This window comes from Equus caballus, chromosome 9, assembly GCF_041296265.1.
Source record: "Equus caballus isolate H_3958 breed thoroughbred chromosome 9, TB-T2T, whole genome shotgun sequence".
NCBI lineage: Eukaryota > Metazoa > Chordata > Mammalia > Perissodactyla > Equidae > Equus > Equus caballus.
The window spans coordinates 98,058,652-98,080,424 of NC_091692.1; the positions used below are offsets into that span (position 1 = coordinate 98,058,652).

At 63.1% G+C, this 21,773-nt stretch overlaps 4 protein-coding genes across 8 annotated transcripts; 3 read left to right on the top strand and 1 right to left on the bottom strand.

The window, feature by feature from the left end:
* Window positions 1-381: 381 nt before the first annotated feature.
* On the top strand, window positions 382-2,951 carry CYC1 (cytochrome c1). The gene is made up of 7 exons (XM_023649308.2): window positions 382-587; window positions 1,210-1,406; window positions 1,493-1,619; window positions 1,707-1,864; window positions 1,953-2,113; window positions 2,453-2,553; window positions 2,646-2,951. The coding sequence occupies exons 1-7, from the start codon at window positions 459-461 to the stop codon at window positions 2,748-2,750; spliced, it is 978 nt and encodes a 325-aa protein (XP_023505076.1). The 5' UTR covers window positions 382-458; the 3' UTR covers window positions 2,751-2,951.
* Window positions 2,952-4,101: 1,150 nt separating this feature from the next.
* SHARPIN (SHANK associated RH domain interactor) lies at window positions 4,102-8,205 on the bottom strand. 2 transcript variants are annotated; one of them, XM_001917035.5, is made up of 9 exons: window positions 8,002-8,205; window positions 7,523-7,697; window positions 5,379-5,531; window positions 5,160-5,301; window positions 4,987-5,077; window positions 4,753-4,906; window positions 4,555-4,673; window positions 4,338-4,466; window positions 4,102-4,254 (listed from the first exon to the last, which is right to left on the bottom strand). In XM_001917035.5, exons 1-9 carry the CDS (start codon window positions 8,194-8,196, stop codon window positions 4,171-4,173), a joined length of 1,242 nt encoding a protein of 413 aa, XP_001917070.3. In that variant the 5' UTR covers window positions 8,197-8,205; the 3' UTR covers window positions 4,102-4,170. The 2 variants fall into 2 exon arrangements, with proteins under 2 accessions (XP_001917070.3, XP_023505065.1); XM_023649297.2 differs by lacking the exon at window positions 5,379-5,531 and having other exon boundaries at window positions 8,002-8,196.
* Window positions 8,206-8,746: 541 nt separating this feature from the next.
* On the top strand, window positions 8,747-11,928 carry MAF1 (MAF1 homolog, negative regulator of RNA polymerase III). 2 transcript variants are annotated; one of them, XM_001495843.6, is made up of 8 exons: window positions 8,747-9,205; window positions 9,928-10,053; window positions 10,159-10,287; window positions 10,365-10,530; window positions 10,656-10,777; window positions 10,860-10,979; window positions 11,127-11,264; window positions 11,389-11,928. In XM_001495843.6, exons 2-8 carry the CDS (start codon window positions 9,971-9,973, stop codon window positions 11,408-11,410), a joined length of 780 nt encoding a protein of 259 aa, XP_001495893.2. In that variant the 5' UTR covers window positions 8,747-9,205; window positions 9,928-9,970; the 3' UTR covers window positions 11,411-11,928. The 2 variants fall into 2 exon arrangements, with proteins under 2 accessions (XP_001495893.2, XP_070078129.1); XM_070222028.1 differs by having other exon boundaries at window positions 8,867-9,599.
* Window positions 11,929-11,934: 6 nt separating this feature from the next.
* WDR97 (WD repeat domain 97) lies at window positions 11,935-20,820 on the top strand. Of its 3 annotated transcripts, XM_070222026.1 has the most exons (24): window positions 11,935-12,182; window positions 12,387-12,514; window positions 12,683-13,314; window positions 13,444-13,565; window positions 13,730-14,429; window positions 14,501-14,643; window positions 14,724-14,960; window positions 15,036-15,126; window positions 15,312-15,444; window positions 15,536-15,657; window positions 15,912-15,972; window positions 16,143-16,292; window positions 16,390-16,638; window positions 16,714-16,839; window positions 16,938-17,021; window positions 17,964-18,095; window positions 18,186-18,383; window positions 18,461-18,634; window positions 18,743-18,940; window positions 19,017-19,138; window positions 19,214-19,376; window positions 19,687-20,216; window positions 20,314-20,375; window positions 20,477-20,820. In XM_070222026.1, exons 1-24 carry the CDS (start codon window positions 12,059-12,061, stop codon window positions 20,677-20,679), a joined length of 4,884 nt encoding a protein of 1,627 aa, XP_070078127.1. In that variant the 5' UTR covers window positions 11,935-12,058; the 3' UTR covers window positions 20,680-20,820. The 3 variants fall into 3 exon arrangements, 2 of the variants coding, with proteins under 2 accessions (XP_070078127.1, XP_023504975.1); XR_011421526.1 differs by having other exon boundaries at window positions 16,390-16,839; window positions 19,278-19,376; XM_023649207.2 differs by having other exon boundaries at window positions 16,390-16,839.
* The last annotated feature ends 953 nt before the right edge of the window (window positions 20,821-21,773 follow it).

Sequence of the window (21,773 nt, forward strand, 5' to 3'; positions counted from 1 at the left end):
CTAGCCGCCCCTTCTCTCTGGGGGTCTGTCCGCTACGGCAACCCGAGGGGCAGGATGCGCTGTGACACCGCGCCAGGTCTGGAAATACCGCTGGGCGAAAGCGCACGATGGCCTCGAAGATGCAGTAAATTCCGGACTGGGGACGACCGGGCGTCTGGGGAACGTTGCCTCCAAGCCCCGGAGACTGGCGGTCGGGCCGGAGAAACTGGGGTAGTTGGGCGTTGCCATCGCAACAGGGAGACGCGACCAAGTCCCTCCGGTTTCCATGACAACCGGTGGAGCGCGAGGAGACCGCGCCCCGGCCCCGCCCCGCGCGCCCCGGCCCCGCCCCGCCCCGCGCGCCCCGGCCCCGCCCCGCGCGCCCCGGCCCCGCCCCGCGCGCCCCAGCTCTCGCGAAGTTTGAGCTCCCGTGGCGCCGCAGGGGCCGACGGGAGCGGCGCCCGCTGAAGAGGGCCAAGATGGCAGCGACGGCGGCCTCGCTTCGCCGGGCGGTGCTGGGCCCGGGGGGCGCGGGGCTGCCTGGTGCGCGGGCCCGGGGGCTGCTGTGCGGCGCGCGGCCCGGGCAGCTCCCTCTGCGGACGCCTCAGGTGAGCGCTGGTCCGGACCCTGGCCGCCGGGCGGCCCCGCAGCCCCGTGAAGGTCACGGCGGGGAGGCTCCTGGCGCGGGCCAGGTGGCAGGGGAGCAGCCTCGGTCCCCCGGCGCCCCCGCCCGGCCGGACCCCCGCTGCCTGCCGACCTCGGGCGCCTGGGAGCAGGGCCCGGCGCCCACTCCTCTGAGCTGCAGGCGCGCCAGGTGCCGGGCGTGGGGGCGGCGGGGGGCTCTCTGCCGGGTCGCGGCTTGGGGCTTCCCCGGGCGCGCCCAGGCCCGCTCCCGCCCCACCTTCCAGACCGGGCCCGCGTTCTGGAGTGACCTCAGCCTGACCTCGGCTAGCTGCTTGTGACCTTGGCCTGCCCCAGCACTCTTGCTCACTTCGGCCTGCTCCCCGGCCCAGGACCCAAGAACACGTCTCACACCCTTCCTCAGGGCCGAATCACGGTCGGGGGTCAGCAGCCGGGAGGAGTGGGGCGGGCAGGGGCGCAGCGTGTGCTGTTGGCAGCCGCAGGAGGTGGCCAGTGCTGGGTGAATGAGTGGGAGAGTTAGGCGCCGAGGTCACATCCCCAGGTAGGGCTGGGCAGTGTTCTGGCAGGCGCTGAGCGGGGCTCTTGCAGGCAGTGTCCTTGTCGTCGAAGTCCGGTCTGTCCCGGGGCCGGAAAGTGATGCTGTCAGCGCTGGGCATGCTGGCGGCAGGGGGTGCAGGGCTGGCTGTGGCTCTGCATTCTGCCGTGAGTGCCAGTGACCTGGAGCTGCACCCCCCCAGCTATCCGTGGTCCCACCGTGGCCTCCTCTCATCCCTGGATCACACCAGGTGTGCTGCTGGCTGGCTGGGGGAGTTTCTGGGTGGACTGGGTGGGGTGGAGTCCTTGGCATCTCTAACTCTTTCCCTCTCTTTAGCATCCGGAGAGGTTTCCAAGTATATAAGCAGGTGTGCTCCTCCTGCCACAGCATGGACTACGTGGCTTACCGCCACCTGGTCGGTGTGTGCTACACAGAGGATGAAGCTAAAGCGCTGGCCGAGGAGGTGCGGGGCCTGGGAATGCAGAGTACCCAGGGATTGGGGTTCACACTGTGGTGGACAGCAAGATTGTGATGGGGCTCTTGGTGGCAGGTGGAGGTTCAGGACGGCCCCAATGAGGACGGGGAGATGTTCATGCGGCCAGGGAAGCTGTCTGACTACTTCCCAAAACCATACCCCAACCCTGAGGCTGCTCGAGCAGCGAACAATGGAGCACTGCCCCCTGACCTCAGCTACATCATCCGAGCTAGGTACATGGGCTGCCTGCAAGGGAGTGTGGGGAGGGGGAGGAAGATCAGCCTCCTGCCAGGGGCTGAGGAGGCATGGATCTGGTTCCAGGCACGGTGGTGAAGACTATGTCTTCTCCCTGCTCACCGGCTACTGTGAGCCACCCACCGGGGTGTCGCTGCGAGAAGGCCTTTACTTCAACCCCTACTTTCCTGGCCAAGCCATTGGTATGGCTCCTCCAATCTACAACGAGGTCTTGGAGTTTGATGATGGTGAGAGGCCCCCACCCTGGGGATGGGCAAGCTGGGTTCTATTTTTCTGCCTGCCAGGGATGCTTCCCTTGTGTTCTCATGCCCAGGAGGTCCTGCCCCCTCCTAAGCTGGGGTACCGTCTGTGCATATCTGAGGAGGCTCATGTGCAGCCTTCACAGCCCCGTCCAGCTCAGACTCCTGTCTGTGTACTTGGCTTGGGGGGGGGGGGGGTCAGTCCCATTCCTTTTGAAGCCTTGGGTAGGAGCCCACCTCTGCTCCATGGAAGGGGATGCTCTGTGAGACACCCCAGGTTGGGCAGGGGTCTCCAAGGGCAGCCCTTACCACTTGTCCTTGGCCCAGGCACCCCAGCTACCATGTCCCAGGTAGCCAAGGATGTGTGTACCTTCCTACGCTGGGCGTCTGAGCCAGAGCACGACCATCGCAAACGCATGGGGCTCAAGGTGAAAGGGTTGGGCAGGGGGCATGGGAGAGGAGCTGGGAGCTGGGCGGGGATCCTTTCTGCCTCTCTCCTCTGAGCCTGCCTCATCCCTAGATGTTGATGATGATGGGCTTGCTGTTGCCCCTGGTCTATGCCATGAAGCGGCATAAGTGGTCAGTCCTGAAGAGCCGGAAGCTGGCATATCGACCGCCCAAGTGACCCTGCCCGATGTCTGCTTGTCCCCCTGCCTGAATGGGTCCTCAAGCCAAGGGGCTGTCCTGGGCCTGTTCAGGCTTCAGCTGGCCTTCTCAGCCAAGTCCCTCTTCCTCTGGGACAAGAGGGGAGGGCGCAGGAGGCTGGGCTCTAGGTCCAGATCCTTCAGCCCCCATTGTGGAAATAAATTAAGTTTCTCAACACTCACATTTGAGGTATCGTGTGATGGGAGTACAGGTTTGCAAGGGACTCTGGGACTAAGGCTCTTGCCCTCAGAGCTCCCAGGGTTATCCATGTCGTATGGCCAACATAGCCCTGCACTGACTGGTGGCTGGGATTCCAGTCAGTACTGGATGTGGGACAGGAAGCAGAGAACTAGCTGTTAGAGAAGGTGACAGCATTCATCGAGGGGGGGAGTACCCAGTCATGGAAGTGAAAAGGGCCTGGCCTGGCTGGTCCAGGGGCCAAAGGACCTGCTGGAGAAACCAACCAAGTGTCAGTTTATTGAACCACCTGGCCTTCATCCTGAGAGCAGCAAGGAGCCCTTGGCACCATTTCAACACTGGCCTAAAGTAGGAGCTGCAGGAGATGTTTGTGAGGCTGGGTGGTGGCTGGGAGAGAAGGGAGACCACTCCCAGCAGTATGGAGAAGAAGAGATAAGGCAGAGACCACCTAGAATGTGCTCCTGGTCTCTTGCCTGGACAGCTGGAGGTGCTGTCCACTGATAAGGGTCACACTGGAGGGAGGCAGGGTGGAGAGGTGTCCGGGTGTTTGTCATGGGATGGCATCTCCTAGCAATCTACAGGGCAGCTCGAGGTGAGTCCAAGCCAGCCAGCTAGGCAGTGGCTGGGTTCACACAGCAATACACAGTGAGGGTAGGACAGTCAGTGGCAGGAGGGCCAGGGAGGTGTTGTCTTACTAGTAGCACAGGGTTCTGGCTTGTGAGCATTTCCTGTCCCCAGGAAGGGAATATAAGGGATATTCTGATTGGAGCAGCCCAGGGGAGTAGTGGCCAGATCTAGGGAGGGTGTGTGCCTCAGGAGCTCCGGGTGGACAATAGGAGGCATGGCCAGCTGGGTGGGGGAATCACAGAGGGCCCCAGCCCAGTGGTCAGCAGCCGGGCTCTACAAGCCCTTGGGGTCTGGGAAGAGATCTTGGTGCCGTGCTCCTAGGACTCCTGAGACTTGGGGTCCAAGTACATTCTTCAGCAGTCACCTGGGCCTGGCTGGGAAGCCCTGCCTGCTGATGAGGGCCAGGCCCCATCTCTGCCAAGTTTCATCCAAGTGCAGCTATGCCCTGCTCTCCATCCTCCCAGCAGCCCAGTCTGCACAAAGGCACAGTGAAGGGGCACTCTGGCTGGCTCAGAAGTGTCTTTAATGACTCTGGTGGCCCCTCCCCCAACCCTGGCTCTGTCCCCAGAGAGCAGTCAGCAGAGGTCCCCTGAGAGGTTCAGGAGGGGGTCCAGGGACCTTGGGCTTGGAAGGAACAGGCCATCCTCTCTCTTTGTGACCTGGTGGCAGGGGGGAGACGAGTGTCCATTCAGCTTGTTCGCTGCCCTGTCCCTATCCCCTCCCCTGGCTCTGCCTCTGGTACCTTTGGTGGCTGCTGGGTGGAGGCTGAGGGAAGGGGGTCCCAAGTGCAAGGCCTCTGGGTGCTACACATCTCACAGCCAGGTCTGCTTGGGGCATTGATGAAGGTGCAGGAAGGGCAGGACCAGCCAGGCTAAGGAGGTGGAGAGACAGTTGCTGCTTACCCTTTCCTTCCAACACCCACAGCTGCCCAGGCTCACCCTGCCCAGTCCCTTGCGCACCTGAAGGGGGCTGGGGAGGCTGGAGCTGGCTGGCTGAGGGGCTCGAGGCAGCCCCAGTGACTGAGGAAACAAGCGGCCTAGTTCCCCATCCACCTTCTGGGGGCGCTGAGTGCTGCGACCTGCAGTAGATAAGGTGGGGCTCAGGGCCATGTCAGACTGCACCCCACCTTCCTCACCCTACCCCAATCAAGAACTGACCTGGGGCTTCTCGAGGGGCTGAGAGCAGGTAAAGGAAAGCAGGGTCCCCGTCCCGCTGGATGCCATAGGAAGCAAGGCTGCACTCGGGCACACACAGACACCGCCCAATGACCCAGCGCTGCACAGCGGGCGGGAAGCCAAACTCCGAGAACACCTGGGGCCAGAGTGTCAGAGCCAGACAGTGTCACTCGGGGCTCACTAGCCTCCGGCAGGCCTCCCAGACCCCGTGCTCACCTGCTCCTGGAGGGCCGCGATGGTGCAGTGGGGGTGTACCTGCAGCGAGACGTGAGCAGAGGATGCAGCGTCTTCAACTGTGACCTGTAGCCTGGCAGAGTGTAGGTCAGGGAAAGGATGAGGGACCTGGGACGGTTGAGAGGGCAGGGTGAAGAAGAAGTCCCAGGCCTCACCTGATGGGGCCAGGAGGGAAGCAGGCCTCCTGGAGTTGGACCCTAAGGGCCACATGATGCTGGGCCAGGATGGCTGCTGTCTGAGCCGCCCCCTTCTTATCCCCACCTTCGATGGCCCGGGCCAGGCGCCCCACCAGCTCTTCTGTAGGGACAGAGAGAGAGCCATCACAGCCAGGCACAGGCTGCTTCACCCAACCCCCTCCAGTCACCTGCCTTTACCTTTCTCCATCAAGTCTCCAGGGCTCCAGGGCAGATCCACCTTGGGTTGGGGGACCTTGGCTGTGGGCACTTCAGGGGGACTGGGTGGAGGGGGACTGGGTAGAGAAACAGGGCACGTTTCTGGGCCCAGGGCTGGGGGCAGGCTGTCACTGCCTAGGAGGGAAGATGGGGGTGGGCTGGTGGTCTCCCGAGATTCAGCCCCTCAACCTAGTACTCACCCAGGCCTCCACTTTCTGACCTCAGCTTTCCAGGACCTTTACCTCTTCCCCCCTCATCTCAACCCATGCCAGGGTCCTGCCTTGGCCACACTTCAGGCCAGGCCTTTCCCCCCAGCCTTGGCCCTTGCAAACCTCTTAGAGGTCCCTGCTGACTCCTCTCAGCTGGAGCTGCACATGGCTTGTCCTTGGGCTCTGGATCCTTCTGGACCCTTTTCTGATCCAGGCCCACCTGTACCCCTCCTCCAGAGGCTGGGCCACTTCTCTTGGCGTCCACAGGTCCTCTCAGCCAGCCAGGGATGCTCCCTTGGCCTCAGAGCAGAATCAACGCAGGTCCTCAGAAGGAGCCTGCCCCTTCCTGCTCACTGGGAGCCCTGTAGTCAGGGTGGCTTCCTCTTGGTGCCCTCAGGGACCTCCAGCCCCTCTCCTGTCTCTACCATCAACCAGAACACCTCGGGCTGCTCCCATTCAAAACAAACCTGCTTGGGCCACTGCCTGCCCTGACTGTCCTTACAGAGCTGGGTGCACTGCTGTCTCCCCTTCTTACCTCCCACTTGAGGCCCAGTCCACCTGGTGCTGATGCAGTTCCTGTGACAGCCTCAGGCCCTTGGCAATTTGAGCTGCCTGCCCACTGAAATAAGCAGGGCTCCCAAGCACCCAGCATCAGGCCCGGCCCAGCCTTGGCTAAGCTCCAAAGAACACATGTGAACACTCTCACCTCAGAGTTTTGGTACCTGCTGCCCCCTGGTCACTTGGCTAGCACCAGGATCTTCAAATTTCACTTCTGTCACCTTCATGAGGCCTTTCCTGCCACCCTATTTTAAAGTGCAAACCCCTCCCTTCCAGCACTCCTATCTTCTCCACCATCTGACAGAAGTTTATTTTATATGTCTGCCTCCTCTCTAAAAACGCAAGCTCCAAGAGGGCAGTGATTTGAGGTTTCAAGCATGCTAAATTTCCAAGGCCTAAAGGAGTGCTTAGAGCAAGTGCGGAATACACACCTGGTGAATAGACGAATGAGTTAATTAAAAAAGCCTTCCTGCCTGTGCAAATGCTTTATCGTCTGGCCTGCCTTAGATCACACTGTATGGTTTTCTTCCTGCCCCTCTGGCAGCTCTTCTGGTGCATCCGTGGGCTCCTTCCTTCCCTCAGGCACTGTCTGTGTGCGCTGTCCGACTGGTGCACTGTCTGCCTGGGGCACTGTCTGTGTGCGCTGTCCACCTGGTGTGCTATCTGCCTGGCGCACTGTCCACCTGGCGCACTGCCTGCCTGCCTGTGGGGCCCTCTTCTCTTCTTGTTTCTCTTGCTTCCTGGTGACCTTGGTTGACCTTTTATACCTCCAATCTTTACCTCTCCAGAGCCCCAGCTCCAGCCGAGATCCATCTACCCCCTCCCCCTAGATGTGTAAGAACTTGGCCACCTCCATGCCCTCCAAACATGCTATCTGGGAGCCCCACAGTTATCTGGTCCCTCCATCTTTCTCTCTCAACCACTAACTCTTCCACTTAAACAGCCATGAAATCCAGCCAATTCCATCTCCTAAGCACCTCTGGAAACCTTTCCAGCTCTATACGCACCACCCACATGAATGCAGGTCTCAGTCTTAAGTAGCTCAAATCTGAGCCTGGCCCTCTCTCACTGAATACCTTCCCATTGCTTTTAATATAGTTTGTCTTCTCACCCGGGTCCTGAGGGCCTGCTTGCTCTGCCCCTCCAAACTTGTCTGATACTCCAGCTCTTCATCTATATTCCTCTTCTTCACTTTCTCCTTGAGAGCCTTCCCAGAACCCCAGCAGTGGGTAAGGTGGACCCCAGCTTTCCCCACTACTTCCCCCATCCAGGCCTGGGGGGCCGGGTCTACTCCTGCTCTTTCCCAGCGCTAACACAGTCCCTAGCCAACCAAATGAATCTTCGCCCCAGGGCACTGACCATTCTGTCCCTCCACGGTGGCACCTCGGACCAGGGCTGCCCACCGCTGAGCTTCCTGAGGATTGGGGAAGTGCAGGCTGAGGGTCCCAGGCCCTCCAGGTGGAGGCTGCAGCTCATGCTGGCTGGGGCCTCGGACGGTGTAGGAGACTGACTCCAAGGGCCACTCCAAATTGACCTGAGGATGGGGAGAGTCCAGGCTCAGTGTCCCCCCCCCAAGCACATACTGCATGACGCTCAAAGGAATATGAGGTAGCATTTATAGACCACTTACACTGTCCTAAGCCCTTCGTTAGTATTATCTTAAGAAACCCTCACAGTAGTCCTGTAAAGGCAGGTACCTGCATTATCCCCATTTTACAGACAAGAGAACGGAAGCAAGGAAAAGTCAACTGCGCAAGGGCACGCAGCTGGCAAGCAGAGGGGCCTGGACTTGGGCTCCGCGCCCCGCCCGGTCGCGCGACCCCGCGGCTCCCACTCACCGCCCCGGGCCCCGCGCCCAGCAGCTCCAGCCGGAAGCGCCCGGGCCGCTCGGGGTCCGCGCTCAGCTGCAGCCTCCGCAGCTGCGCCTCGGTGTCCGGCCCCGCGCCCAGCGGCCTCACCGCGGCGTGTACGGCAAGGAGCACCACGGCCGAGCCCGGGTCCGGGTCCGCCGCGCCGCCCGCCGGAGGCGCCATCTCCGGTCCGGCCCCGTCCCGCCCTCCGAGTCCGCTTCCGTGGGCTCCGGCGCTGAGCGCTTCCGCCGGCCAGAAACCCGGGCCGCGAGCCTGGGGTTCCGGGCGCAGCCAGAGCGTCGGAGCCCAGGAAGGGGCCCAGTCTGACCCTCCTGCTTTGCCCTTCGTGGACACGGCCCGAGGGTCTCCGGACACGGGCGGGAGAGGCTGGGCCTGAAGGCCTGTTTGCCAGGGCAAGGTGTCAGGGACGGAAGCACTGGCCACTACTGGAAGGTGGGCGCGGCCCTTTCGCCCTACAGGCTCGGGCAGGCGCAGACTGCAGCCCCGCGCTTCGTGTCTACTCCAGCGCCCGGCGGGAGGGGGACGCCGCTCAAAGGCCCCTACCGGCCCGCCCCCGGCCGCCCGCTGGGCTGCCCAGTCCCGCCCACACAGTGCGGGTCCGCCAGCGTCCTCCCAACCCAGGCGGCCACCTGGGGCGGGGCAAGCGAAGGGCCGTGACCAATGATCGCCAGGGAGGGGGGGCGGGTTCGCACGCGAGAAGAGTGATGGACATGGGCCCCAGCCAGTAGGAATGGAAGACAGGACTGAGTGGCGGGTAGTGTCGCCAATGGTTATCGAGCTCTCGATCCCGGCGGCTGGAGCGGGCCATTCCGAGGCGAGGGGCCGGGCCTTCAGACGCTTGTTGTTGTCCGGCCGGAGGAGGCAGAGGTCGGTCGGTTGCTCGCTCGCCAGGGCGGTCTGTGACGGTCGGCGGGCAGGTCTGTCGCGATAGTCGGGCGCCGTGCAGGGGCGAGACTATGTCGCGGTCGCGGCCCGGGTGGGCCGGCAGGGCCGGGAGTAACGGGCCGTCGCCGCGGAGCTTCTTTTTCCGGAGACAGTGCGGCCCGAGCGGAGGCCGCGGCGCCGCCCTCCGGTCCTGAGGAGCCCGCGCTCCCGTAGCCCGCCCCGCCTTCTCACCCGCGCCAACGCGTACCGACTGGCCCGGCCCGGCCCGGCTGAGCGCAGCAAGCAGGTAGGTTGCGCCTGCGCCGGCGCCGCCCGGGGCCCCGAACTACAGCCCCCAGCAGGCCGCGCGGCGAGTGCGCGTCCGGGCGCACGGCCCCGGGCGCATAGTGTGGACGGGCCCTCCGGGGGTCGGCCCCGGGTGTGTGGCGCCGACAGGCCCTTCAGGGGTTGGGGCTTCCTCTGCGCCCGGGGTCCGCTTGTGGAGGAGGGCGGAGGAGCCTCTGCGTTCCCTGTCTCCCTCGCCGGAAGGCATCCTGCAGAACAGGGAAGAGCGCGGCGTCCAGGCGACCGCAGGGGCACTGGTTCCTGAGCGGGTCTGGGTTCTCACCCTGGCTGCGGAGCCCGGCCGGACGGGCACGGCAGGAGTCCTGTTCCTTTGCGGGCTCACAGTGACCCCCATGGTGGGTGGGCTTCTCTGTCGAGATGGGAGTGTTGAGGGAGAGACTAAGCCAGCAGCCTCAGGGTGAGCAGCAGCCCCAGTGGGCCTCCAGCCGGGCCCCAGAACTCCTATGAGGTGCAGGGGGCATGGCTGAGCTGGGGCCTGGACCTGCCACTCTCGGGTAACAGGATCTCATCGCCTCTCCTGCCTGTGCCGAGGGCTTGGAGAGGGCTTGGGAGCAGGCTGTGGGAGGGACCCAGCTTGTTTACAGCGGCTCCGCTTACTTGGGAGGAGGGCTGAAGGTGGAGCCCCAGGGCCCAGATACCCATGGACTGGCCTCCCACCCTCAGGTAGCACTAGCTCCTCGGAGCACAGGGCCCCCTTCGCAAGGACATGAAGCTGTTGGAGAACTCAAGCTTTGAGGCCATCAACTCGCAGCTGACCGTGGAGACTGGAGATGCCCACATCATCGGCAGGTGAGGCCAGGGCTCTAGGGGCTGGTGTCTCAGAGGTCACTCTGCCCTGGCCCTGAGTTGGACCTGAGGGGTGGCATGCTCCATGGTCCCGCCTGCATCCCATAGGATTGAGAGCTACTCATGTAAGATGGCAGGAGACGACAAGCACATGTTCAAGCAGTTCTGCCAGGAGGGCCAGCCACACGTGCTGGAGGCACTGTCCCCACCCCAGACCTCGGGCCTCAGCCCCAGCAGGTGAGCCAGGGCAGGGCCTGCCCATCTGGGGCTGTGGAGTGCAGGGCAGTGCTAGACTGACACTTGTCTCTGTGCAGGCTGAGCAAGAGCCAAGGTGGTGAGGACGAGAGCCCCCTCAGCGACAAGTGCAGCCGCAAGACCCTCTTCTACCTGATCGCCACACTCAATGAGTCCTTCCGGCCCGACTATGACTTCAGCACCGCCCGAAGCCACGAGTTCAGCCGGGAGCCCAGCCTCAGCTGGGTGAGGCTCCGGTGGGGGACAGGACCTGCAGCCCTACAGCTGTTTGCATTGTCTTCCCCCACTTTGGGTGGCCCCTGGGCTCTGTCTGGTTCATGCCTGTTCATGCCCAACTGTGACCATCCTAGGTGGTGAACGCCGTTAACTGCAGTCTGTTTTCGGCCGTGCGAGAGGACTTCAAGGCCCTGAAGCCACAACTGTGGAACGCAGTGGATGAGGAGATCTGCCTAGCCGAATGTGACATTTACAGGTGGGCTGGCATCCCTGCATGTGGGCCCTGAGTATGTGCAGCACTCGGGGCCTCACACCACCCCTCACTCCACACTCCCCAGCTACAACCCAGACTTGGACTCAGACCCCTTTGGGGAGGATGGCAGCCTCTGGTCCTTCAACTACTTCTTCTACAACAAGCGGCTTAAGCGGATTGTCTTCTTCAGCTGCCGCTCCATCAGGTTGGTGCCTGTTTCTCTTCCACCCAGTTCCCTGTTTGGCCCACGTACCGTTTCCCCAGCAGTGCCCCCCTGACTTTGTCCTCCCTGGGGCCAGCAGCAGGCCAGGGGTAGGCAGTCCTAAGACCAGTCCCCCTCACCCCCTCCCAGTGGATCCACCTACACTCCCTCGGAGGCCGGCAATGAGCTGGACATGGAGCTGGGAGAGGAGGAAGAGGAAGAGGAAGACAGCGGAGGTGGAGGCAGTGAGGGCGGACCCGAGGAGACCAGTGCCATGGAGGAGGACAGGTGTGTGATGGTTTTGTGGCCTGATTCCCTGGAGCCTGGGGTGGGCAGAGCAGGGTGAGGCACCCTCTCCCTGCTCTCCTGGGTGTTGGTTCCTCAGGGCTCACCATGTGCTGCTCTCTGCCAGGGTCCCAGTGATCTGTATGTGAGGAGAAGAAGCAGAGGCCCCAGCTTCACCCAGCTTCAACTAGTGCCTGGACCTGCCCACCTGAGGGGCCCCAGGGCCTCCCCACCTGCTGGGAGACCCTAGTGCTGCCGCAGCTCCAGCGCAGCCCAAGGCCACGCCCACCTAGCCCTTTGGCTCCAGCCTATCGCCGGCCACTCGCCCCCACAGGCTTCCTGCTACCCGCGCTGTGGTTGGACTGGACAGCACGGCACAGGGCCTGGTGGGAAAACCCACTGCCCTGCCCAAACGAACTGACACAGGCAGGGACAGCTGGACCACAGAGTTTATTTTTGTATTTTGTACTGGGTCAGCCCTGGGCCTGCACACTCCAGCCCAAAGGGCCTGAGACCCAGCAAGCTGGCCCCAGCGGTCATCCGCCCTGGGCTTGGGCTGGCCCCTGGCGCCCACCTGTACCCTCTCCCCCCTCGCCCTTTGGGCAGCGTGCACTGAGTGTCACTTTGCTGCAGCTCGTTTGTTTCCAATAAAAGTTTCTGTGACTTAGTGTGGACCTAGGTTCCCTGCGGCGTAGGGGGTGGGGCCTGCGTCGAGGGCGGGGCCTTCGGCGTCCGGTATCCAAGCAACGGTCGCAGGGGCTGTTGAGCTGCCTGGACCTGCAGCTGCTGAAAGAGACATGGATGTGTTCGGTGCAAGCAACCGCTATGCAGGAGAAGGCGACAACCCGATTCTGGACCAGGACCTGGATGATCCTGACGGCTATGAAGAACCGGACCCGGGGCTGCTTGAGGAAAAAAATGGTGAGGTGGCCTGGCCTTGCCCCCCAGATAGCCCACCTGAAAGCAGGCCTTACTCAGGCGCGGGTTCTGTCCGCCAAGAACGCAACGCTCCCCAGGCTGTCCCCTACCCTGCAGGGCCCTGCAGAGGGCTCCTGGCTGCCAACAACCCCAAAGGTTAGGTGCCCAAGGCCACACAGTGACGGCGCTTCCACCACCGGCCCACAGAGTCGTTCTCAGAGGCGCTTCCGCGGCTTTTTATCAACCCCTTGCGGTGGCAAAACCTGACCCTGCGAGCCCGTGCCCGCCAGTTGTGGCTGCTCCTACGTATAGGCCTCCATGACGTCGTGGAAAAGGTGTGGCTCACCTTGGCATCTGCCTTGAGACCTCTCTCCTGGTTCGGCTCTTCTCCTAGGGGTCCCCAGCACGACCCCGGCGGAAACCTCTCTGCTCCCCTGGGTGGGTGCACTGCCTGCCCCAACTCCCCCTATGTTGATTACAGGCCTGTACGTCCCATCCCGCAGGAAAAGAGAGCCGAGCTGAGTGTGGCGCGCTTGACGCACGGGCTGGAGCCGCTGCGCCGCCTGGAGGTGGCAGCTGGGCTGTGCTCAGTGGCTCAGGACCCGGTGGGCAGACGCTTCGTGGCACTGGATCGCGCAGGCTGGCTGCACCTGCATAGAGAGGACGGCTGGGCCCGCGAGAAGCTACTGGCCCCCGTCGCGCTCACAGGGCTGGTGGCAGTGCTGGGCCCACTGGGCACCGTGGGCCGCTTTGTGGGCTGGGGCCCCGCGGGGCTGGCCATACTCAGGCCGGACCTCAGCTTGCTGTGGCTGAGCCAGCCAGGAGGGTTGCACAGGGCACCAGGCCGCGAACCCATCTGCTGTCTGCCGGTGCCGGACCTGGGCCTGCTGCTAGTGGCGGAGGCAGGCGACAGCCTGGCGCTCTGGAAGTTTCGTTCAGGAGGTCGCCGCCTGGTGCAGCACAGGTCACCTCTGCAGCTACCGCCAAGCCCCATGGGTGCCCTTACGCGTCTAGCTCTGGGGCCCCTGCCTCCCGACGACGTCTTGTGCTGCTTTGCGGCCTGCGGCTCCGCCGTGCTCACCTTCAATCTGCATACCTGGGCTCTCATAGATGTGCAACGGGATCTGCACAAAACGTGAGGGGGGGGGGGGGCAGGGACATGGGGAACATGAGGCGAGTCCGCGAGGGAACGCCAGTTATGGCAGGGACTCAGGCACGCACACGAGGCGGTGCTGAGTCCGCCCGGCCTTCCTCTCCCCACCAGCACCATCTCCGACCTGGCGTACTGTGCAGCGGCAGAGGTTATGGTGACGGCTTCCTGGGACAGCACTGTGAAGGTGTGGGAGTCTGACTGGCAGATCCGGATGGTGTTTGTGGGCCACACAGGTGCGCTCTTGGGGCCCATTCTTTCTCCACCCTGTGTGCAGCCTCCGAGGTCCAGAATTTCCACCGGCTCTAGCCATGGTTCTCTGCACTGGCTGCAACCCGGGGTGCTGGCTCCCCTTCCTTCAGTCCCTGGTGCGCCCAAGTGACCTGCGCCCCTCCCGCAGGCCCGGTGACAGCTATAGCCGTGCTCCCGAACACGTTCCTGGTGCTGTCGGCCTCGCAGGACCGGACGCTGCGCACGTGGGACCTGCAGGCTGCGGCACAGGTGGGCGAGGTAGCGCTGTGTTGCTGGGTCCAGGACATGCGGTTCCGGCGCGTGAACCGCCTGCTGGCGCCCGCCGGCCCCGGCTGGCCGGTGCTCTCCTTGCGCGAGAGCAGCTTGGAGCTGTGGCGCCTGCGCGAACTCTACTCACCCTTGGCGCAGCTGTCTGCGCCGGTGCTCCACCTGCAGATGGCGCCGCCGCTACCGGCGCCTCCGCACCCACCGCTGCCCGCGCGCCTCGTGTGCGCGTGCGCCGACGGCGCGGTCTACCTGGTGTCAGTCGCGACCGGGCGCACCGTGAGCGCTCTGCTGCTCGAGCCCAACGACTGCGCGGCCGCCGTGGCCTACTGCTTGCCGCGGGAACAGCTGTGGCTGCTGACCCGCGCCGGACACTTGGTGTGCGCCAACGCGGCGCGCTGCCCCATGCGCGTGCTGCACCGCGTGTGCCCTCCACCGCCCCCGGCGCGCAGGCCCTGCTGCCTGCACCTCTACAGCCACCTCATAGACCCCAGTAGTGCATTTGCCATATGGGAGATCGTGCGCCAGCGCGGGGGCGAGCTGTGCCGAAGCGACATGGCCTGGGCCTGGAAGGACAAGAACCGGTGAGTGCCAGAGCCATCAAGGGCCAGGTGTGGCGACAGGGCCCTCGCCAACAGGCTATTCTTGCTCGTAGGTACCTGCCCGTGGTGGGGTACACGGATGGCACGCTGTCGGTGCTCGAGTGGCGCTCGTCAAACCCTGTCTTCCATACGGAGGCACACAACCCCAGCCCGGTCACTGCCATTGCGTCCACCTGGAACAGCGTTGTGTCCTCGGGTCAGTACCTCTCCTCCCCCATAGCTGGCCTGGGAAGCCCTTCCCTCCCCAAAGGCCCAGCCCTGGCTCTCGCCCCGCAGGCGGAGACTTGACAGTGAAGGTGTGGCGGGTCTTCCCGTATGCTGAGGAGAGCCTGAGCCTGCTGCGCAGCTTCTCCTGCTGCCACCCAGCCGTGGTGCTCTGTGCACTTGGGCAGCGCATCACTGTGGGCTTTGAGGACCCGGACAGCGCCACCTATGGTTTGGTGCAGTTTGGCCTGGGCAACAGCCCACGCTATGATCACCGGCCCCAGGATGACCCCATGGACCACATCACCGGTGAGGGGGCAGGGCAAAGGTGAAGCCTAGGCCACCATATGGCTCTGGTGCCTGATTCTGAGCCCCGGCCCCCAGGCCTGTGCTGCTGCCCCACACTCAAGCTGTATGCCTGCTCCAGCCTGGACTGCACCATCCGCATCTGGACAGCAGAGAACCGCCTGCTGCGGTGGGCTGTGGCCGGGAGGGCGGGAGGGGCTGGGAGTCTGGTGGGCTGGGAGCCTGGGCTCTCCTACCTCTGCCCCCACCAGAACCCATTGGCTGGAAAGGGGAGAGAGGGCCTTGCACCTGCTGCTGCCTCAGTTTTCTACTCTGTGGAGCAGGGCTGGACTCTTGCCCTGGACACCCCTCCAGGCTCCTGCAGCTGAATGGCGCCCCACAGGCCTTGACCTTCTGTAGCAACAGTGGGGACCTGGTGCTGGCGCTGGGCTCCCGCCTCTGCCTGGTATCCCACATGCTCTACCTGCCCACATCCTACCTGGTTAAGGTGTGCAGTGAGCACAGGGTGGGCAGGGTGGGGCTGCTGAGGGCAGACGAGCCCCCTAGGCCAGGGCTATAAGCTCCTTTCTCCTGCTCAGAAGCTGTGCCGGAAGGCCCCTGATGTGGTAGATGACCCCCCACTGCCGCTGACAGGCCAGGAGTCGCTGACCTCAGCCCAGCTGCAGCAGCTCGCCAACCTGCATAGGGCGGCCAGTGTTAGGTCTGCTAGCAGGCCCACTGAGCTGTCCTGGAGGCCCCTACCCAGCTCTCCTGCGTCAGGGCCTCATATCCCCTACACGAGGCTCCAGGGCTCCTGGGCCGCCACAAGCCTGTCCCGGCCCTGGCATCCCCACTCCTGGCTGTTTGCTGTGCCCTGCCAGGGGCCTGGCCACCCCCTGGGTCCTTGTCCCAGCCTCTGCCAACCCCACCGGCCATGCTACCCACTGTCCCACCTGTGCTCATCCCTGTCTGCAGCACGGCGTTGTCTTTCATCCATCACCAGACAGCAGCACCTCAGCAGCCAGTGTTGGAGGAGGTGGGGTGGGTCCTGACCCCCTCACCACCCCAGTACCCTACCTTTGTCCTCTGCCCAGGCTCAGGCCCTCCCCTTCAGTTCCTGGGGCAGGCCTGGGATCCCTGTGGTTGTCTGGGCAGCACATAGCAAGACTCAAGGAAGAATGGGCTGACCCCTGACCCCTACCCCAGGACTTTGAAGCTCTAGTTTCCCGGGACCGAGACCTTCGGCAGCTGAGACTGGGGCTGGTGGTCCCAGTGGCCCGGCCCCTACCATCCTGGCAGCAGCGCCAAGAGGCCTTTGATAACTACCTGCGTCTGATTTACGGCCCTGTCCTGCTGGTGAGTGTGGGGCCTCCCCCAGCCCCAGCCCTGACCCCAGACCCTCCCTTCACCCTGGGCCTTTGACACTGCCTCTCTGTCCTTCCACCCCTCCCAGGGCATTCATTCTGAAAGAGAGTCCCAAGAGTGCAGCATCGTGACCCTTGCAATGGAGAGAGAGACCTGCGATGTGTGCACCCTGCCCAGAGTTGTCCCCAGTCTTGGGCAGGCTGGGGTCTGCACTGACACCCCAACAGCCTTGCCCCCACAGGGCCTAGGGGCCCTGGGCCGGGGCTTTGCACGCCCTCCCCGAATCACCTTGCCCATACCACCCATCCTCCGGAGGGTGCACAGCATGGCATCCCAGGTGAGGCCTCCCACCCCTCACCCTCACCTTGTGCCCTCTGTCCCTCACACTATGACTCCTCCTCCCATGCCCCAGCTGCTGGCCCGCTCCTCCCTGAGCTGTGAGCTGGGCCTCAGTCTGGACCGGCAACTGCAGTCAGAGCAGTTCCACCCGGAGAAGCCTATGGCCTTGGACCCATCCTCCTCCCACCTGCAGAACAGGGTGAGGGGCCAAGGCAGGTGGGGTGCTGCCCACCCAAGGGCAGAGCTGCAGGGACACTGGGGTCCATGCTCAGCTCTGAGCCTCTGTCCTGTCCTCAGATCCCCCTGCTTCAGAAGAGGCGGCCCAGGGAGCTTCTCTCCAACCTTGGGGGCTTCTTTCCTGCCACCATTCAGTCCTACAAGGTGAGACCCCCTTGCTCTCCTTAGAGGCACCTCCCTCAGGGGGCACCCTTCTTGTGCTCCCCATCTTCCTTCTGCTGCAAACCTTTGTGTCCAAATCTGACCTGAGGGCCATGCTCACCTGCAGCCCTCCTCCACCCCACCTGGCCCAGTTTCCATGCTGCTGCTTCTGTGGGCCCTGACTCCTTGCGCCCTGGGAGCTGGCTGCCATGGGGCCAGGGACTCTCAGAGCCAACACTGGGCAAGTCTCGGAGTCTCGGAGGCCTGGGAAGCACAGACTGGGGGGTGGAGGGGTAGGGAGACAGAGCCTCTGCCAGCTGGTTGGGCCTGTATTACCCCCTTCAGTGAAAGTGCTGGGGGGGGCGAGTCTCCTGTGGACTTTATCTGGGAGACCAGAGTCCCCTCCTTCAGGGGAGCAAATTCAACGGGAGCTGACCCCTTGCAATCCCACAAGCTCCCCATATTCTCCCACCTCAGATGCCCAGACAGGCCTCGGCCCCTCCCCCACCACCTATCTGGCATTCTTACCTGCTCAGGTGGGTCACTGATCCTTCTAGCTGCTGCAGCGTCTACCCAAGCCCTCGACAGCTCCCTCTCCAAGCTCCTACCCACCACCCCATGCTTCTTATAGACGTCCCTGCTCCAGGGCTGGGGGTTGAGTCCTGTGGAGAGCATGTGGGGTGTCAGGGTTCCCCAGAGGCCAGCGTTGCCCAGATTTCTCTCCTGCGTTACCACAGTTGCTGGCTCATGGACTGTCCTTCCACCTGATTTCTAAAGTTTCTCTCTGCCTATCTGTGTGTCGTGGGCAGGGGGTGTGAGCCCAGTTCAGCTCTTGGAGACCTGGCAGGCAGAGCTGGGTTGGTGGCCAGGGTGCTCTGCCAGGGCGGTCTCTGGGATGGGGTGGAATTCACGTCCTCAGCCTGCCCTGCTGTGCTCCCCCTGCAGTACTTGCCAAGGCCGATCCGCTTCCCTGGCTGCGTGCCCAACTCTGCGGTGCTGCAGCGGATGTGGCTGCCCTGGGAGGTTGGCCGCCTTGGAGCCCTGGCCCAGCTCACCAGCCGCCGCCGCAGACCTAAGGCAAGGGGAGGGGCTCAGGGAGGGCTCTGTGGGAGGGGGACTGAGTCCCTGCAGGGTGCCAGCAGCCACTCAACACTCTCCCCTCTGCAGCCACGCCCAAGCCTGGACAGCCTGTGGCAGCCATGGGTCATTAGACGACGCCATGCCAAGGAGCACCAGAAGCAGATCCAGTGGTTGGAGGAGGAGGAGGAGGAGGAGGAGGAGCAGCAGGATCTGGATCTGGACTGGGCCTCAGATTCCCTGAGCCCACATGGGGAGCTCTCTGAGTCAGAGGAGCCAGAGGCTCAGGTAGGCACCCTAGGCTGGGCTTCGGGGAGGAGCAGACAGAGAGAGGCAGAGCCTGCAGCTTTCCCCCTACTCCCTAGAGCTCAGAGGACTTGACCCCGAAGCCCACGAGCTCCCAGGACACTGCTGCCGGGACCGAGACCTACTATGGGCATTCGTTCTGGGAAGAGCGCTACGGGCATCTGCCCAGCTTCCTGCATTTTTTTGTCTCCCAGAACTGGTTCAAAAAGCTGTTCCCCATCTTCACCCTGGAGGTTTGGGGGAGTCTCGGAGGCCTGGGAAGCACAGACTGGGGGGTGGAGGGGTAGGGAGACAGGAACCAGGTTGGGGCAGGGCAGGGTTTCAGCATGTGGTCCCCGCAGGCGTACCCTGAGGTGGGCACGGTGGAGGGCCTGGCCTCTCTGCTCACTGACCTGCTGAAAGAGGCCTCCTGGGCGGACCGTGTGTACATCCTGCAGGCACTGCTGAGGCTGCTGCCTGATATGAGCAAAGACCTCTGTAGCCGGCTGCAGGGCATCCTCCTGCGCTTGCTCAACCTGGACCAGCCCCCCAGCTTCGAGGTGCGCCCCTAGTCCCGCCCCGCCAGCCCCACCCAGGGCTTTCAGCACCCATCAGGCTCCCCTCCTCTGCGCTCAGGACAGGACACAGAAGCACTTTGTGATGCTGGCACTGCAGGTGCTCATGGCCTGCTCCATGGAGTCCCGCGAGGCGGTGCTGGAACTCATGTCCTTCTTCCTCTACTCACCAGCCTCCTGCCAGTGAGTCCCACTCTCTACCCCACCTTCTTGCCAGCTGGGGGAGGCCGCCAGATAATCCACCCACACCTGTCCCAGGCCTGAGCTCAAGAAGCTGCTGGATGCGCTAGGCCTCCAGGACCCACAGGGCTTCCTGTTTAAGGACATGATGACCTGGGTCCACAGCCAGGACCTCGACTCCAAGGCCACACTGCGCAAATGCTGCTGCCAGAAGCTGGAGGAAATGATCCAGCAGCTACAGGTCTGGGCTGGCAGGGGTGGGGCGGGCCGCCTGCCAGTGGTGCCTCTTGCCTTCTCCCAAGGCTTTCCCCAAGTCCAGCGGGGAGAGCCTGGTGAGGCTGACAGGCTCCTTGCCTCGTTCTAGCTCTGTGCATCATTTGTCCTCCATGATCCCCCTCTCTTGGGATCTTCACGCTCTTCCCAGGGAGGGAGCCTGCAGCGGGGTCTCAGGCTTGGAACCAGAGGCAGCACCACTTGGACCTACTTGTTGGGGGAGGGGCAGCCTCTGCCTTGGGCTGGGGTATGTTCTGGACTTGCCACCTCCTCCACAGATGGAAATCCTGCAGCTGTCTGAGATGCCATCCAAGATCTCTGAGACCTCAGCACTTCCCTCTCCTCCCAAGGAGGGCCTATCACAGATTTCGATGGTCTCTGGGATGCCCATTCACATCTCTGTGACACCCTCTGTTCAATCCCGGATGTCCTCACTGGTGGTCTCGCCTGGGGAGCCAAACTTGGCCACCCCAGAGGGCCAGGCTCAGCAGATGCTCTCACAGCTACGTGTTTGTCCGACGAGACGCAGGATCTCTGAGATACTGCCACACTTCTCCTTGCCTGGGGTCCACTTGCACTCCTTGGCACTGGCCACACTGCCCAATGAGCCACTGCCACTGGAGCAGACACGGTGGTCACAGGTGCACATGCTGGACCTGGAGACAATCGATGCGCTCAACTTCTTCTGCAAGCAGCAGGCACGGCAGCAGAGCTCCCTGCCTGAGACCAAGAGCCTGCGCCCGAGTGCACAGTTGAGCCTGTACCCACAGGTGCCCAACACAGTGGTGCCACAGCCCCGGGATCAGCGGTGAGTGGGCCTCAAGGCTCCAGGCACAGGCTGGGGCCGGGCCTACATGGGGCGGCTGAGAGGCAGGCTGAGCCAAACCCACCTTCTTACCCACCAGGCACTACCCCTTCTTCCGGCTTCAGGAGGGCAAGGTCCAGGGGTCTCCAATGAGACTGAAGGGTGAGTGGGACAGGGGTAGAATTGGAGCTGACCTCTACCCCAGCCCAGGTCCCACTGATATCAACCCCACACCAAGCCCTCACTGTCATGCTGGCCCCCAGGCCAGATGGTTTCCAGGCTCTGGGCAGGCCGCACCCTTGACGGCCCCATCCGGATGCTGAAGCTGCCACTGCCACGGGTGGAACTGCAGCCTTTCCCCCCAGGCTGGCCCAGACCTGCCCGTCCGCTGCCCCCACTGCTCCTGCAGCCCACCCTGCAGCGATACTTTCTGCCAGACAACACGGACCCTGGCAGCTACAGCTGACCTGGTTCGCAGCCTTGCCCAACCCCATCCCTAGCTTCCCCTTCTTTCCAGCATGGAGTCTGGGCGTGGCTCTCCAGCCAGCTGCTTACCCCTGGCCAAGGCCTGGGGCTGGAATAAAGTCCAGAGGCTGTGGTCAGCAAATTGGATGCCACCTCCATCCTTGGGGGCCTCTGGGGTGGGCAGGGAGATCCCGTTGGTATGTCAGGAACCTGCCAATGGCCAGTCACATGTGCAAGGCAGGATCTGGGGGCATGGTGGAGTGTGAGGTGGGACAGGATCTGGGGAGTGGGCACCATGATGGAGCAGCATCCCTGGTGGGGTGGGCCTGTCTACTGGGAGAGGGACCCATGGCGTGGGCACATCCTTGCTCAGGCACTTCATCAGTCAATTACTGGGGTCAAGATGGGAAGCGAGACTAATGGGTCAGCAAGTGGCCAGGTATGGAGAGGAGAGGGGAGGGTCTGGGTGCCACGTGGGGAGGGCTGCAGTCATTTGATGCAGGTGAAACCAGGAGTCTGCCAGCACTTTGTTACCTCGAGGCTGGAAGGGAGAAGAATCGATGAAGGGGCCTCATCCAAGAAGCAATGGAAGGGCAGCGTCCTCTGGACCCTTCAACCTAAAGGTCGCCAGGAGACAGACCTTGTCTGTGAAGCGCAGGGTCTCAGAGGGCCTTTGCTTCCTTCTGAATTGCCGAGACCTCACAGGGCACTGGCTGCCACCTGTGGGGCCCAGGTGCACATTGGCTGTTGGGACTGCTTTTGTGAAGGGCCCTTTGTACACCCTTCTGGTTCCCTAAACAGAGATTTCTTTCCTGTGAGTATTTTCAGCCTCCAACTTTAGAAATTTCTTCTCAATGGCTTTATGGTTAGAACTGCTCTCCCACACCTTCCCCATCACCCCCAAACTGTGCAGAGGCTCTTCTTATGCGGGTGCCTGGCAGGTGGCTCTTTCCTGGGCCAAGCTGGGCCAGAGGTGCCAGGCCTGGAGAACTGGGGGACTTGACGTTTTTATACAAGGAACTGTGCATGCTGAGACAAGCACTGTGAGGCCCACGGGGTCAGCTGCTACCGGCGTTTCATGTTTTAATTATAAAG